The sequence below is a fragment of the Sphaerulina musiva genome (genome assembly GCF_000320565.1).
Source record: "Sphaerulina musiva SO2202 unplaced genomic scaffold SEPMUscaffold_1, whole genome shotgun sequence".
Lineage (NCBI taxonomy): Eukaryota > Fungi > Ascomycota > Dothideomycetes > Mycosphaerellales > Mycosphaerellaceae > Sphaerulina > Sphaerulina musiva.
In genome coordinates this window covers 2857287-2871570 of record NW_016017383.1, presented here as the reverse complement: position 1 = coordinate 2871570, position 14284 = coordinate 2857287, and the positions used below count along the sequence as shown (strand labels likewise).

Here is a 14284-nt window from a genome sequence, read left to right as displayed (position 1 = left end):
CGTTTATGTACACCTCCTCACGTGCGTGTGTGCGAGCGTGCGTATGGAGTGCGAAGTAGTGAATGAATGTACACTTGTTCAGCGATGAAGTTCAGATATATTCTTCTGGCTGGATGTATTGAAGGCGGATAGGTAGAAGATACATGAAGAGGGGGAGAAAGAGAGAGAGAGAGAGGAGCCGTCCGCTTAATTCGACTTCGAGGTACCTGGTACAACTAAAAACACGACTAAGTTAGGCACAAAGGTGGCCGTGGCCTAGGTAAGCGTCAAGTAAAAGTACCCTTAGTACCGGGTATCATATTTGATCGCTTGCTCGCTCACTCGTGCATGAATAATGCATGAAAGCACGACCGCCCTTCCCAGTGAGAAATGACCGGACCGGAGTGATGTGTGACCTGAACATCACCACCACCACCACCACAATCACCACCACCACCTCTACCACCACCACCTCTACCACCGCCGCCACTACCTCCGACCCTCACTCCTTCTCCTCCTCCTCCTCCTCCTCCTCCTCCTCCTCCTACTCCTCCTCCTACTCATCCTCCGTCTCCGTCTCCTTTGCCGAACACAGCACAGCGCAGTAGTGGTAGAGCTGGGGGAATGCTGCTGCTGGAACGACCGTGCAGCGAGTCAGCATTCCTGGCAAGCCATGGCAGAAGTGCAGCAGCGACAACGACAGGCAGAGCTCGAGCGTCTGTACCGCGCCCGCAAGAACAACGCCGCCAGCAGCAGCAACAGCAGCAACACTGCCCTCGCTGCGCTGTCCTCACCGTCCCGCCACTCGCCGCAATTGAGTATCTCCGATGACACCCACCACGTAACCGAGACCATCCATTCGTGGTACGAGGAAACGCCGTCCACAGCTGCTGCAGCCAGCATGAACGAGCGGCACGCGGTGCGGCCGCTGAGCTATATCAACAGTCCAAGTGAGCGTGAAAGCTTCGAGGCACGTCGGCAGCGCAGGCATGGCGCACTCATCAACAGTGCTAGCAATGCCTCTGTGATCTCGGACGACTCGCTGGCAACGACACCACTGGCTCGCGCGCAGAGCAACCAGAGTCTTACTAGTAGCAATCTGTCGGAGCATCATGGCAACGACGACAGTCATGGACAAAACTCGCCCACATCGCTACAGCGAATAGGCTCACGTGGTGCTGAGAGTTCTCCAACATCTCCTCCCCTTCTCAGCAGGCAGTCCAGCACCGACACCGCTGTGCAGCAGTTCCCGCTCAACGACATTGACTACGAATCGAGTCCAGCGGCAGTAGCACAGGAGCTCAGCAACCTTCAGGCGATTAGGCGCATGTCCATGAATGTCGACACTGCGGACCCGGATCTGCCCTCCTTTGGGGGTGTCAGCAGTATTTCCAGCGTCGCGCCGCCCAGCGACGGTGATGAGGACGACCCGTCGAAACTGTTCTGGGTGCCTGCTCGGCTGCACCCGGAATTGGCTCCTAAGGAATTCAGGACCTTCATTGAAGATCGGGTGGATCGAATACGTCGGAGATCTGGTGATGAGAATAGCCTGGCGCCAGATAATCTATCGCGTTCGGGCTCTGCTGCTAGCAGCCTGCGTCGAAAGAAGAGTATGCTCTCTCATTCGATTGACACGAGGGGAAATTATCAGGATGGTGCAGAACGCTTGGAGAGAAAACGATCAAAAGGCATGCAAGTGGAAGGACAGACCACCGTAGCTAATCTACAAGATCTGGAGGAACTGGTCAATGATCCGACTCACCTGATGCGTCGCATGAGCCTAGAGACTCAGAGACGGTCATTGGACTCCGGTGCAGAAGTGCCCCCAAATGAAGATATGCCTATTCTTCCGCCAGCTATGGGGACGCTCAAGCGATCGACCAGGACGACGTATCGAAGAGGTAGTCTCAAGAAGGGCGAAAGAGTGCCTTTCTCGAAGCGTGCGGCGCATCGGCATCCTGATCAGGAGGGAGATGGTCATGGATCACAGTCCTCGACGACAGTGCACACTGAAGACCGAGAGCCCACACCTGGACTTTCTCGAGTCAGGACAGAGCCTATACCACCTCCCAAAGATTCCCAGATTGGTCAGTCGAGACCGAGACATGATCGCACAAATCAGTATGGCCAATCGCAGTCTTCTGAAAGCCTTTCCAACGAAGAAGCTAGCAGGAGTAGCATCTCATCAAGGAACGAGCCCGAACGCTATGAGTATGAGGAACATACGGTACCGCAGCCGCCCGCATCGCAACCGCCAAAGCAGTTTCAGTCTCGTATAGCGTCTCAAGGACGAACTACTGCCCAGTTACCAGGCTACGACAACAAGAATCCACTACCACAAATTGTAGAAACTCTAGCCGACGGCTCCAAGGTTCCCGCCAGCAATGTGGTCCAGTCTATCCCAGAGCGAAAATCATCACACGAAGTTCCTCGCCAATTTCAACGAGGGGGAGCACATATGCGCCCAGCATCTGGACGTTCAAATGCTTCGTCGACGAAACTCGACGATCTTTCATCAAATCCATCGCCCCTTCCGGGCAGTGGCAGCATGGGCACCGCCACGCTCACGATGATCCCCACGTTCGACGAGAAAAAAGCCGAGAAAAAGGATGGCTCCCGGAAGAGTAGCTGGAAGTGGATACTAGGCAGCGATGATAAGACCAAGGACGATGGCAGTGGTGGTGCTGAGTCTACCAAGTCGTCCAAGTCCAACAAGCTTTCCAAAGCCTCTGCAGACAAGGCCAGGTTGGATGTGCTTCAAAACTCCATTGATGGAACTGTGCCTGCACGAGGCAGAGAGAGCATTGTGCTCAGTCGAGAAGACATTAAGCTGGATGATGAACGGAAGAAAGATGGCAAAAAGGGAGAGTCCAGCAAAAGTCACAGGGAGAAAGACTCGGGCTTGCTGTCCGCCATCTTCGGCAACAAGAAGAAGACCTCTGACGGAGATGTGAAGGAGAAGAAAAAGAAAGGAGATCGGCATCACTCCCCGGAGCCTCCGTCGAGGGTTTTGAAGCCTGATATTGATTACAACTGGACACGGTTCAGTATTCTTGAGGAACGGGCCATCTACAGAATGGCACACATCAAGCTCGCGAATCCAAGAAGAGCTCTGTACAGCCAGGTGCTGTTGTCCAATTTCATGTACTCCTACCTTGCCAAGGTGCAAATGATGCATCCTCAGATGCAAATTCCGGCTCAAAGAACGGCTCAGCAGAGAGAGCAACAGCAGCAGCAGCAGAAGCAGCCACAATCGCAATCACAATCACCGCCATCATCATCATCGTCATCATCATCACAACAGCAACAGCAACAGCAATATCCACAACAGCAGCAACAGCAGCAGCATCCTCCCGAGTACAATCAGTATCAGAGGTGGCAAGAAGTGAGTCAGGCGTAGGTATATATTGCCCGACTCAAGGACTAACCGAATGCGTTCAGGAACAAGCACGACAAGACGCCAAGCACACACATTCTGAGGCGCGTACCGACTTTGATGTGGTACACGACGGGCAGCGAGAACAGGGCAATGGCCGAAGAACTTCTGCTGATGAGTACGGACAACCTTTGTCGAAGGGTTCTAGGGGAAACGGCCGAGCTAATGGGTCTTCAGATGGGAACAGCTCTTTGCACGGGTACAAAGTGGCGAGCACCAATGATTACCTAGGCTACCCAAAGTCCAACCAAGCATATGACACCCAAGCGGGTTTGTGGAACGACGACGACGACGACGTTGACGACGACGAACGAGACCAGGAAATGTGGTGATCTGGTCATCGCCATGTGTCAACACTACGAGTACCGTTGGCATGGACTATACATAAATAGGTAGTCTTGCGATGTGCATAGACAGCCTGCGAAACGAACAGCGCGCATGTGCGCTTTGACCAAATCTCACTTTTCAGCTCATTCAATCTTGGGACTCTTTGCACTCGGTGCCTCCTCTCGCTAATGCTGTATGCACGGTCCCCACGGTCACTCATAAATACCTGAAGTGGGTTCCCATGCGAATAGTCTCTCTCGTAGAAGGCCCATTAGAATGTGTGATAGTAGAGAGAATTTCACTCTCCTTGCGCGCCACCGGCTCGGTGGCGTTTGCAGGCATATTTTCAAGGGGAAAAAAGTGACTACAAGCATTGGGACTATTGAAGCACCGGCTCGTTTTAGTACTGCAAAATACAAGGAGAACGTGGCAAAAGGATTTCGACGTTGGCAGGACTCGCTATTCATCCCATAAGCATGTGTACCAGTAGTGGATTTTGTAGCAGTACTTACAACCTACGCCCCTACTTTGAGTTAGCGCCAGTCCGATGCGGAGACCATGTGAACAAGACTTACCCGAAGGGAATTGATCAGCTGTAGGGCAACGAATTGCCATTCTAGTCAATCGCATTAACCACCTGACATATGTTAGCATTGACCTGCGCCATGATCGAACTGGCCATGGGCCACTCACTTTGCTACAACGCCGTTGATGAGTCAGCAGGACAACTCACTGCTCATATCGAATTGCAAACATACATTAATCCTTTCGGAGCACCTACCGAAAGATGAACACGAGAGTCTTAACATCAGGGCGATATGTCATTATAGATACATGTAGGTATTACTAGGTATACCTACTCTTCAGTCTTACTTCTAGCGCTGTCGAGTTCAATAACGAATGCACGGGCCTCTCGGAGCTTACCCTATATCAAACTATACCTGGTACCTGCTGTAAGGTACATGTGCCTGTAGGGCACACCTTTTCTACCTACGACTGCTGGCTGTTACTACTACCGCGACCACCACCACCACCACCACCACCACCACCACTACCACTGCCACTGCCACTGCCACTGCCACACATGGCTGGATCAAATGCGCCCAAAATGCGGTCGCTGGGCCATGTGCTGGTGACGGGCGGCGCAGGCTTTCTCGGCAACCACATTGTCAAGATGTTGGCGGAGCGCAATGCCTGCGACCGCATCACAGTCCTCGATCTCAGACCGCCCACGGCACCCATCGCCTCCGTCGATTACCAGCAGGGCGACCTGACCGACTACGAGCAAATGCGCCCCTTATTCGACGCGGGTCACTTCGACGCCGTCATCCACACAGCCAGTCCTGTCATGACTGCCAGCAAGAACCGCGAGGTCATGCGCAAGGTCAATGTGGAGGGCACCAGAGTCCTGCTGCGAGCCGCCCAAGAGACGGGCGTGCGTGCTTTTGTCTACACCAGCTCCGCCTCTGTCATTCACGACACGCAGAGCGACCTGGTCTATGCCGACGAGACTTATCCATTGATCATGGGCAAGCAGCAGCCCGAATACTACACCACGACCAAGGCCGAGGCGGAGCTGCTCGTCCTGGCTGCGAACCGCTCTCCGCAGTATCCCCATTTGCTCACCGCTGCGATGCGTCCTTCGGGCATTTTCGGCGAGGGCGACGTGCAGGTCCTCCCGCCTGGCCTGAGCGCCTACTACAAGGGCCAGACGAAAGTCCAGATCGGCTCAAACGAAAATCTCTTCGACTTCACTGAAGTCACCAACGTTGCGCATGCCCACCACCTCGCCACTGCCGCTCTCCTTGCTACTGCCGATCGAGACGCCCAGGGACTCGCTCCTCCCCTGGATCACGAGAGAGTCGACGGCGAAGCCTTCTTCATCACCAACGATGCTCCAGTGTACTTTTTCGATTTTGCACGCATGTGCTGGGCAGCCGCTGGGGACACGACTCGACCCGAACAGGTGTGGATCCTGTCCAAAGACGTCGGCTTGTTTCTGGCCACATTAATGGAATGGATCTTCTTTCTGTTCCGGCTGGGGAAACCCAACTTGACGAGGCAGCAAGTGCGGTACACGTGCATGACGAGGTACTACAACATCGAGAAAGCCAAGAAACGGCTCGGATATGCTCCGCTCGTGGGTCTGCAGGAGGGGATCAGGCGAGGGGTGGCAGATGCGTTGTACCGAGGCGTCGTCGTGGGCCAGCCGCAGGAACTCAAAGGCAAGAAGCTACAATGACGTGTAGCCACGCCTCAAATCGGATCACCATCACCATATCTCCCCGTTTGCACCAGATACACCAAATGGCACTAATATGAATGAACCTGTGGGCATGACAGTCACACACGCAGGGGTTTTGTTCGGTTCACTTCAGACTTGTTTTGGGGAGAACGTCATTCGTACATTACATTTCCTCTCACACCTCATGTCTATCGTAAATTCCTACAGGGTCCTACTGGATTGTTACCACATTTTTCTTCGCCTCTCTAATTGCGCCGAGATGAACGGTACCCCTTAGCAGGACCAACACCATTCTCGACAAAGAAGTCGAGAATCGTCTTGTACGTTTGCGGAGCGGAATACTCTAGGTTGAGGCCGTGACCGGCGCGGGGAATGATGGACACCTTGAAGGGGCTCGCGTTCTTGAACATGGCTTTGGATGTCTAAATATCATCAAGACGGGTGAGCAAATGCACAATGTGAAAAGAAAAAGGTTTTTTCGTTTCAACAACTTCAGAGAGTCGGAATGGAAAAAACATACCTCAGGGATGCTAGAGAAGCCGGTGGGAGCTGCAAGGCAATTTCCACCACAGAAGGGCACGTCACGTTCGCCAGTGATGATGTGGACTGGTGCCTTGATCTAGAAGGGTCAACCAAAGTCAGCAATTCGGTTCCCTAAGGTAGAACTCGGGAAATTTCGTTGTCTTACCATGTTTGGAGCGGCAGCAGCACCTCCAATGGTGAGCAGCTCACCCATCGTCACAGGCTGGCCGGTAGCGTATGCGAATGGAAGAATGGCCGGGTCGAACTCGTGGGGAGAGAAGAAGTTGATGTGCACGCCTTGCTCCGAAGCAGGAGCGAGATAACCGCGAGGCAGAGTTGCAAACTGCGGGTAGACTTGGGCTCCGCGGAAGTTGCCTCCGAGCAAGAATTGCGAGAGGAAAGAGCCATTTTGAGCGAAGCCGGTCAGACCCAGACCATCGGAAATGCTGGGGTATTGCGCACTGAGCACGTAAGATTGCACCGAACCGAACGAGTGGCCGACATGAAGCACTTTGGCGAACTTGGCTGCGCCGGGAATCGTGCCCGCTCGCAACTTGTCCGTGAGGGCCTTGAGGGCTGCGACTTCGAGGAGCACTTGGATCTCGTTGACGGCGTCTCCCTTGGACGACATGCCGATGCCCAGACGGTCGTGGCTCAGAGTGGCATAGCCGTAGTGGTCCACGGCTTGGTTGACGTAGCTGTAGTTGTAGTTGTTGTATCTGGAAAAAAAGGTCAGTGAACAATGTTGTTTTATGATGAAAAATCGTCACAAGAGGCTTCGAGCTCAGATATTGGGCCTGGGGAATTTTGTTCCATGTACTTACGGAGCGTCCCAGTAGCTGTCAAACGTGTCAGTATATGGCTCCGTTGATCACACTCTGTCTCGGATATATAGGTATGTATATATATGCATACCTGCGGTCAAAGCCAATGCCGTGGGTGAGAACCTGGACCACATTGGGAGCTCCGTTGTCTGGGGCGCAGTATGTGGTAGCGAGGTGGTAGCTGCCCTTGACAGTATTGTACTATATCGGAATCGTGAGTTGAGAGTGATTTCCCGCTATACTTCGAAATGATATACTTACGCCCTTCAACGAAGCTTCCGTAAAGTTCTTGCCTTGCTGGGCCAGGTTGAGGATGAAGTTGGTGATATCGATGTCGTTCTGTGGTGCGAGGTCACCGAACATTCCCAGACGCGCTTCAATCGTCACGGGAACGGTGATATTCTGGCATTTTTTGGCCTCTGCGACGCTCGCAAGCGTCGCCAGGGCGGCGGCGGCAATGAAAGATTTCATAGTGATATATATATGTATACTCGGAGAAGAGGAGGAGATGAGATGCCTGGGACGATGGGAGTTGAAGTGAGACTGACCCGGATATGAGGACTCTCGCAGGTCTTTATATATAAGATACTGATGATCTGAATCACTCACTACCTGCACGTATACCATACCATACCACGTATCCTTCGGGTGCTTCGGACATGTGGCTATGATCATCGCTTTCATGATCTCCAATGCTAAAAATGTAGCAAAAACTGTTGCGCGCCAGGGCACGACAGGCTGCATGCTGTACAGGGGGTTGTTTGTAATGAGCCCAGACTCTCGACTTTCCCCCTCCCATCCCAGAGATGCGCTATGTTGCGGAACCAGTTTGTTGACAAATCTAGCCTGAGAGATGATCGTTGGGGTCTTGGCAGGCTCGGATCAACATGGTGATGATGATGACGATGATGATGATGACGCTGACCTTCGCGTTCAGTGACGGGGGAACGGCTGCTCGTCGTCCATGGACAGTGGCCAGGACGGACAAATGGGGATGAAGTGAGGCTTGTGCAGGAAAGAGAAAGAAATTAGCCGCGAACAGGCCCCAGCCACACTTCCTGGAGGCAGGATGCGCGGATGTCAGCGTCTGCTGTGGATTGGAAGGGACATGTGTAGAACTCGCTAAGGACACACGTACACGTATAGGTAGCAGTAGAGTTCGAAGCCGCCTCGGGACTTGGATATCAGTGATGTCAATCATGTCAGCATTCCCGCAGAACGGGAGGCTGATCCCGGACTCCCAGTTTTTTTCACAGTGGTTGGTGGTGGCAAGTGGTGGTCCCACGTGTGTGGTGCCAGCCTGCTAGGCCAGCAACCAGCCAGCCGGGGACGCGCCGGGAGACGGTTCTAAGCAGATAAGCTTAAAATCACTCATGTGCTCCGAGTCTCGACCTCCTCCTACCTGACATGGACATGGTGCCTGACTTGTACTGTACATGTCCGTATCGCGAGTGGTCCTTTCCGACGCTGATGGAGTTCGGTTGTAGGAGGTAGCGGGGGAACTGCAACTATCATACCTACCTAGGTATCTGCTATGATCACAAATACCTCTGCTGGACCGAGAGGCTCGACGTATGCCGTCTTACCATGTTGCCTGCGGGGTCAGATTCTTCATTTCAGATAAGGTACCTCCGTATGAGCATGATTCTTGCCAAGATGACGGCGGTTCGCAAACTAGGAGGTAGAAGGCGCGTTGTACGCTGGATTGGGCGAGTGGTGCAATGCGCGGCGGGTCGCAATGGATGCATGCCTCAATTCCTGCCTTGTCAACGTCAAAATCACGTGATTGGCTCGATGCCAAGGACATCTTGTGAGAAATACGGGACAGGGTTCCCGGAGGAAGTGAGGTTAGGGTACGTACCTTACATAAGCTATGGCGAAAGACAGCCGCCCGACGCCCACACAGCGAAGAGTCGAGCCCAACAACGTCAACGACAACGGTGCGACTCGACACGAGATGAGCGGTAGAGGCGGCGTGCCGAATGCATGGGACGACGACGATTGGGAAAAGGTTGCCGACCACGTCTCGCACCAAGGGGCGCCTGCAGGAGCAACAGGAACAACACCAGGCGCACCGCTCCCTGCTCCCCGGCTGACCAAGGCCGCGCGCAAGGCGCAGCATATCGAGCACAATAAGCAGCTCTGGGACTCTGCCGACAATCCCGCCCGTCACCACTGGCTCGAGACTCGAGGCGTTGTGCCATTGAAGCAGGACTACCAAGTTCCCGTCACGCTTCTCAGCAGAAAGCCCCCAGCAAACGCTCGAAGGGGCGACGACGACGAGGATGACGACAGTGAGGAGGAGCGGCGGAAGAAGCTGGAAGCGGACTTTGAGGAACGGCAACGTAGGGCGAAGATTGAGCGTGAGGAGAAGCAGAAGCGATATGCAGAGGCACGGGAGAGGATCATGGGAGCCTCCAAGCCGACTTTGGCTTCGAGCTCGCGCGACAACTCTCAGGCTCGTGACAGCAGTCGACGTCCTCCCCGGGGAGGAAAGCTGAATGGTACTCGCAGGGGCCAGCCGCAGTCGTCGAAGGAACCGTCGGCCTCGCCCACGCCCACGCCCGCGGGAAACCAGCAGCTGTTTGATCCTGACCTTCCCCCACAAATATACAAGCGAGAATCGAGTAACACCACGCCGAAAGAAGATCAGCCCGTGAGACAGCCTCGAGGGCCCGACAATAGTGGCAGAGGTGGGTTTGGATTTGCCAGCCGAGGTGGTATGCTCGCATCGTGAGGCAAGCCCTGTGCTTTGTCCACCAGAGACATCTCTGGAATTCAAGCAACCCTACTGTCTATCGGCTTTGGGATGGGGTATAATAGATGAACTCCACCGCGCAATCACCACCACTGTGAAGTTTCTGGCACGAAGGATTCACTCCGCCGTCCTGACCGTCCTCGCCGCAGTCGCGGTTCAGCCTCCTTGTCGGATTCTGCAGGTGATGGACCAGAGTCTTTTATCACATGACTCATCAACCACGGCAGCCACGAGATGCTCTATAAATGGCACTTGGTACGAACGGGATGACAGGTAGGTATGAAGGAGCAAACCGGCAGAGTGGGAGTTCTACCGTCGATCCATACCTCGGCTACGAGGAATGACCATGTGTCCCTTCCACAAATGCTAGGAGGCCTTGGAAGCGAACCAAAGGAGAAAACCATCCCGTCTGGTATCATTTCTCTGACTGGAGGATTTTACTCGTGGAGGTGTAGTGTGTGGTGTCGGCAAAGGTGTGGCACGACCCACTCTCTCTCTACCAGGTCGATATCCTGAACATGGAAAGTACAGTTGTTTGTGGCTACCTGAATAACGAAATTTTTCATTACAAACATTCCTCTCATCCTCATCGTAAAAAGACATCTTGACCTCCAGGACCATTTGCTCGCGGATCATCTATTCATCTCGTGCTCACCACAACGCATCACAACAGTTCACTTTTTTTAGTTGCCCAGCAAGTCTCGCACACTCATCCCCGTGACGGATCGTGTAGGCCCGGGTTCGCGCCAATTGCGCCGATCGTGGTTCAGCATCAAAAGCGCAGTAGTCGCTTCCTGGTCGAGCTCATGGTCGCTGCGACTACCGTGAGCAGCGGCGAGTCGCTGTGCGTCTGCGGAAAGCTCGGTCGCTCCTTCTGCGATTTGTCTTAGGTGCGAATCGACCGGCTTCAGGGCGGGGCTTCCCAGGCCGAATGTGTTGTTACCGAATGACGCTGGTGGTGGTGGTGGTGCAGCATGATGGAATTGCAGTTCTGATGCTGGCGAGTGAAAGTACGGTGAGTAGCTGCTTGCAGCAGAAGAGACGGAATGGTGTTTTCCTGCGCCCACGGAGAAGATCGATGGAGAAGTGGAGGTCATCTGGGAAAGCGATGGCAGGGACACAATGGAAGTGGAACGCGCCACACTACTGACAGTCGCCCGCGTCAAGGGGCTCACGTCGTGAACGTCGTCCTCCATCGGTTCGTCCACGTCGCCATCATCGTCACCAATGGTCTCCACGCGCGGTGGATGTATTGGAGGTGGCGGTGCCGAACGTCTGGACCTGGGTGTAGTAGTCTGTGTCTTCAATTCGGCCACGCATTGCTCCAAGTAACGAAGGTACTCGATGCTCGCCTTGATTTAGGTGCATGATTATATTAGCCTGTGCCTACGATCCAGGTCTCCATCACACGCCTTACCTGCAGGATGGCTAGCTTATGCATTTCTTGGCCTTGACATGCCGGAATCATCTCCTTGAGAACCCCGAATTCTTCGTTCATTTTGGATCGCCTCCGCCGCTCGATCAGGCTATGTGCGGTCTTTCTGGCAATCTTGCGACCAGCTGCTGTGGTGCCAGCAGTGGCTGACTTTCTCTTGCTGCCAGCCTTTGCAGCCGACCTGGTGTCGCCTGCGGATGCCGCTTTCGATACCTCGGCAGCCGAGGGCGCTTCTTGTGCGCTGCCCTTGGGCTTCATCTGTATGATCTTGCGAGACCTCGTCGGTGGGGGCGGCAGTGCGAAATCATCTTTGCTGATGACGGATCCGCCACCGGGCGCCATCCGTTGGCGCCCGACGACATGGAGCGGCGAGGTGGGACGGTATGAGCTGTGCGATGAGTCGGAGCCAGCGGCAGACGGGGTGGTCGAGCTCGTGGTCGTTCGATCATCGTGCTCCTGGTAGCCTGTCGGAGGCAGACTCAGCGCGTCTCCAGCGTGGTAGCCGTCCTTGGCTCTGATATCGGTGCTGGAGGCCGGAGTGGGCGGTGCTTTGGGTCGCGGCATGTCAGCAGCAGCAGCAGCAAGCCCTTGGTGGCAACACTACTAGGTAGACACAGGCGAAGAGGTGCTGGCGGAGCGGAGGGAGTCAAGGTGGGCGACGACAGGCAGGTACATGAACAGAGAGTGAGTGCCTCCGACAATACAGGTACATGTAAGGTCAGGTAGCGTGATGGATGATGTGCATGCCATGCCTACATGTCTGGCCCGAAGTGGAGGCCTCGCAGACGGTCACGGTGATGGTGGAAAGAGCGCGCTCGTCAGGAAGGGAAGGCACGACTGCAACCCACGTTTCCAGTGTCGCGTGCCATCATTCGAGGAGCGCAACAGTCGACGACTAGAGGTAGACTGTCTACGACGGAGAACGACCAATCAGAGGCGCACGTGCTTGCGAACCTCGTCAACCTTAATTATGCTCCTAGCAGTTTTGGTCATGCCGGGCTCCAAGGCCATTGACTGTACATATTGACCCAGCAGTGAGGCACCGATCAGCGTCATCATCGGTAGACCGCATACATAGGGAGAGAGCGTGCACGTGTTTTATGGTGAATTGCCTCGGGCGACTGAATTGAAGTGAAGGTACACATGTGAAGTCGCCAGCATTCGGGAATCGTACAGTCCTTCGATCATATTCGGCAAGCAAGTTCCACTGATAGCTACCCTAGCGTTGTATTGTTGCGAGGATACCGAAGAATGGTTCGCGGGAGGACAGCGAGGTACCATTGCTTGCCCTACCTTGGGCAGGCCTAATAGGGAAACCCCATGTGCTATCACGACACGGCTCAACGCTCTGCCCGAGACAAGTCACGGCAATTGGGTGCGTCACTGGTCTCTTTCAAGGCGGTGTAGCGACAGACCAGTGTTTTGACATGCCACTGCCGTCCCTATTGACCAAAATCAGTGTGCATTCATGTAACATGGGAGGGCAGATAGAGGCGAGGTTGCTTCTGCAAGGCGCTATCAGAGATTTTGATTTAAACCGTCATTGTATTTCCGCAAAGGTCATTTAACATCATTTGGACGGGTCGTGATGTGCTGGAGAGTAGTACTTACTATCAAATGGACACAAGTGACCGTGTTGGTTACTGCGCGTGATCAAGTTAGTACTCGAGCTCGTGATATCGACAGAGGCATCAATATTCAAATTCTGCACTAGGCACCAGATCGTCAGCATAGTTCGTGGCGCTGCAGGAGTGGACAGCACGCACCCTGGTTAATCAGAATTTTCAGTGTTGTGTTTTTCAAGGCGCGACATGTACATAGACATGCCGTGCTCAACCAGTGTGAATTGGTCATCATTTAGGTCGCGGGTAAAAGAGATGTGCTAACTAAAATACCTGCACACGATTAGCCACCATGCTGTCATCAACTTTCTGGTGTGCGCGATGAGTGGATGCAGGAATCAGTCGACGCTTTCTCAACAAGCACATCTTCGCCCAAACATCTACAAGGATTGTACGTCCTTGCTTGAATAGATGCAAGACTAGGAGTGCATCTGTCCGCCCGTTGCGTTGTAGTGCTCATCATAAGAGGCGTATAGAATGCATGGTGTAGAAGTGTACCTAAGAACGAGGTTAGTCACAGTACGCATTGATCTCGAGCGTGACGATTGTGCGATGGGTCGATGATCAGACAAGGCTGAAACTATTTAATGACAATTTCGACATGATGTATTAAGGTCGAGGAATGCCTATTCGTTTGTCGAGGTATCTTCATTTCATGGTAGAGGCTGAATGGAGAGAGAGAAAACATACCTTTTGTCATGTGCAGTTTCGGATGAGCAGTACGCGCAGACATCAGACCACGGATGGTGGATGTATCGGAAGGCTTTGTGTGTCAGACCTGCGACTGTCCATATTCTGTGCGGCATGGTCAGCAGGTGCTGCTTGGCGATTCTAGCAGATGCTGAGGGCAGTGAGAGTGATTCAGAATAATTCTAGAGCTTGTTGGAATCCTCATGATTGATAGGAGTTGGATTGTTCGTGTAAAAGTGTATCATCAAGGAAAGGGTAGCGTGTTGTTTTGGGGAGTCGAAGGACGTACCGGGACAGCCTCAGCCACCAGAAGGCATCTCAACTCGGCGCCATTGGCGACATGTGAGCGGACATAGGAGCCATGTCTGGAGGCAGATGGCGAGTGGTGGGGCGATTTGTCTGCCAACCTAAACGTACAGAGATGGCGATGTTGAATGTTGATGGTT

At 53.7% G+C, this 14284-nt stretch overlaps 6 protein-coding genes across 6 annotated transcripts; 3 read left to right on the top strand and 3 right to left on the bottom strand.

Moving 5' to 3' along the window:
* The first annotated feature begins 526 nt into the window (after positions 1-526).
* SEPMUDRAFT_146282 (uncharacterized protein) lies at positions 527-4086 on the top strand. The gene is made up of 3 exons (XM_016903550.1): positions 527-3364; positions 3421-3533; positions 3593-4086. Exons 1-3 carry the CDS (start codon positions 653-655, stop codon positions 3636-3638), a joined length of 2871 nt encoding a protein of 956 aa, XP_016765302.1. The 5' UTR covers positions 527-652; the 3' UTR covers positions 3639-4086.
* A 711-nt stretch (positions 4087-4797) lies between these two features.
* On the top strand, positions 4798-7493 carry SEPMUDRAFT_146281 (C-3 sterol dehydrogenase/C-4 decarboxylase family protein). Its single transcript, XM_016903549.1, has 2 exons — positions 4798-7240; positions 7346-7493. The coding sequence occupies exon 1, from the start codon at positions 4827-4829 to the stop codon at positions 5982-5984; it is 1158 nt and encodes a 385-aa protein (XP_016765301.1). The 5' UTR covers positions 4798-4826; the 3' UTR covers positions 5985-7240; positions 7346-7493.
* SEPMUDRAFT_35087 (alpha/beta-hydrolase) lies at positions 6233-7804 on the bottom strand (the record flags this gene model as incomplete). Its single annotated transcript, XM_016908596.1, has 6 exons — positions 6233-6409; positions 6508-6606; positions 6676-7228; positions 7334-7348; positions 7425-7534; positions 7595-7804. 6 exons carry the CDS (start codon positions 7802-7804, stop codon positions 6233-6235), a joined length of 1164 nt encoding a protein of 387 aa, XP_016765300.1.
* Positions 7805-9281: 1477 nt separating this feature from the next.
* Positions 9282-12179, top strand: SEPMUDRAFT_122612 (uncharacterized protein). The gene is made up of 2 exons (XM_016901784.1): positions 9282-11443; positions 11509-12179. The coding sequence occupies exon 1, from the start codon at positions 9291-9293 to the stop codon at positions 10068-10070; it is 780 nt and encodes a 259-aa protein (XP_016765299.1). The 5' UTR covers positions 9282-9290; the 3' UTR covers positions 10071-11443; positions 11509-12179.
* SEPMUDRAFT_129980 (uncharacterized protein) lies at positions 9282-12186 on the bottom strand. Its single transcript, XM_016902320.1, has 2 exons — positions 11509-12186; positions 9282-11443 (listed from the first exon to the last, which is right to left on the bottom strand). The coding sequence occupies exons 1-2, from the start codon at positions 12088-12090 to the stop codon at positions 10775-10777; spliced, it is 1251 nt and encodes a 416-aa protein (XP_016765298.1). The 5' UTR covers positions 12091-12186; the 3' UTR covers positions 9282-10774.
* A 317-nt stretch (positions 12187-12503) lies between these two features.
* Positions 12504-14255, bottom strand: SEPMUDRAFT_146279 (uncharacterized protein). The gene is made up of 5 exons (XM_016903548.1): positions 14128-14255; positions 13839-13943; positions 13293-13646; positions 13138-13236; positions 12504-12968 (listed from the first exon to the last, which is right to left on the bottom strand). The coding sequence occupies exons 3-5, from the start codon at positions 13381-13383 to the stop codon at positions 12907-12909; spliced, it is 252 nt and encodes an 83-aa protein (XP_016765297.1). The 5' UTR covers positions 13384-13646; positions 13839-13943; positions 14128-14255; the 3' UTR covers positions 12504-12906.
* Between the last annotated feature and the right edge of the window lie 29 nt (positions 14256-14284).

Excerpts from the sequence above, each read along its gene's own strand:
- SEPMUDRAFT_146282 (XM_016903550.1), top strand. The coding sequence starts at position 653 with ATGGCAGAAGTGCAGCAGCGACAACGACAGGCAGAGCTCGAGCGTCTG. Across the intron at positions 3,365-3,420 it reads AGTATCAGAGGTGGCAAGAA|GAACAAGCACGACAAGACGC; the intron begins GTGAGTCAGGCG and ends GAATGCGTTCAG. Across the intron at positions 3,534-3,592 it reads CGAAGAACTTCTGCTGATGA|ATGGGAACAGCTCTTTGCAC; the intron begins GTACGGACAACC and ends ATGGGTCTTCAG.
- SEPMUDRAFT_146281 (XM_016903549.1), top strand. The coding sequence starts at position 4,827 with ATGGCTGGATCAAATGCGCCCAAAATGCGGTCGCTGGGCCATGTGCTG.
- SEPMUDRAFT_122612 (XM_016901784.1), top strand. The coding sequence starts at position 9,291 with ATGAGCGGTAGAGGCGGCGTGCCGAATGCATGGGACGACGACGATTGG.
- SEPMUDRAFT_129980 (XM_016902320.1), bottom strand. The coding sequence starts at position 12,090 with ATGCCGCGACCCAAAGCACCGCCCACTCCGGCCTCCAGCACCGATATC. Across the intron at positions 11,444-11,508 it reads ATAAGCTAGCCATCCTGCAG|GCGAGCATCGAGTACCTTCG; the intron begins GTAAGGCGTGTG and ends ACCTAAATCAAG.
- SEPMUDRAFT_146279 (XM_016903548.1), bottom strand. The coding sequence starts at position 13,383 with ATGATGACCAATTCACACTGGTTGAGCACGGCATGTCTATGTACATGT. Across the intron at positions 13,237-13,292 it reads GAAAATTCTGATTAACCAGG|TGCAGAATTTGAATATTGAT; the intron begins GTGCGTGCTGTC and ends TCTGGTGCCTAG. Across the intron at positions 12,969-13,137 it reads TCACTTGTGTCCATTTGATA|GGACGGCAGTGGCATGTCAA; the intron begins GTAAGTACTACT and ends TTTGGTCAATAG.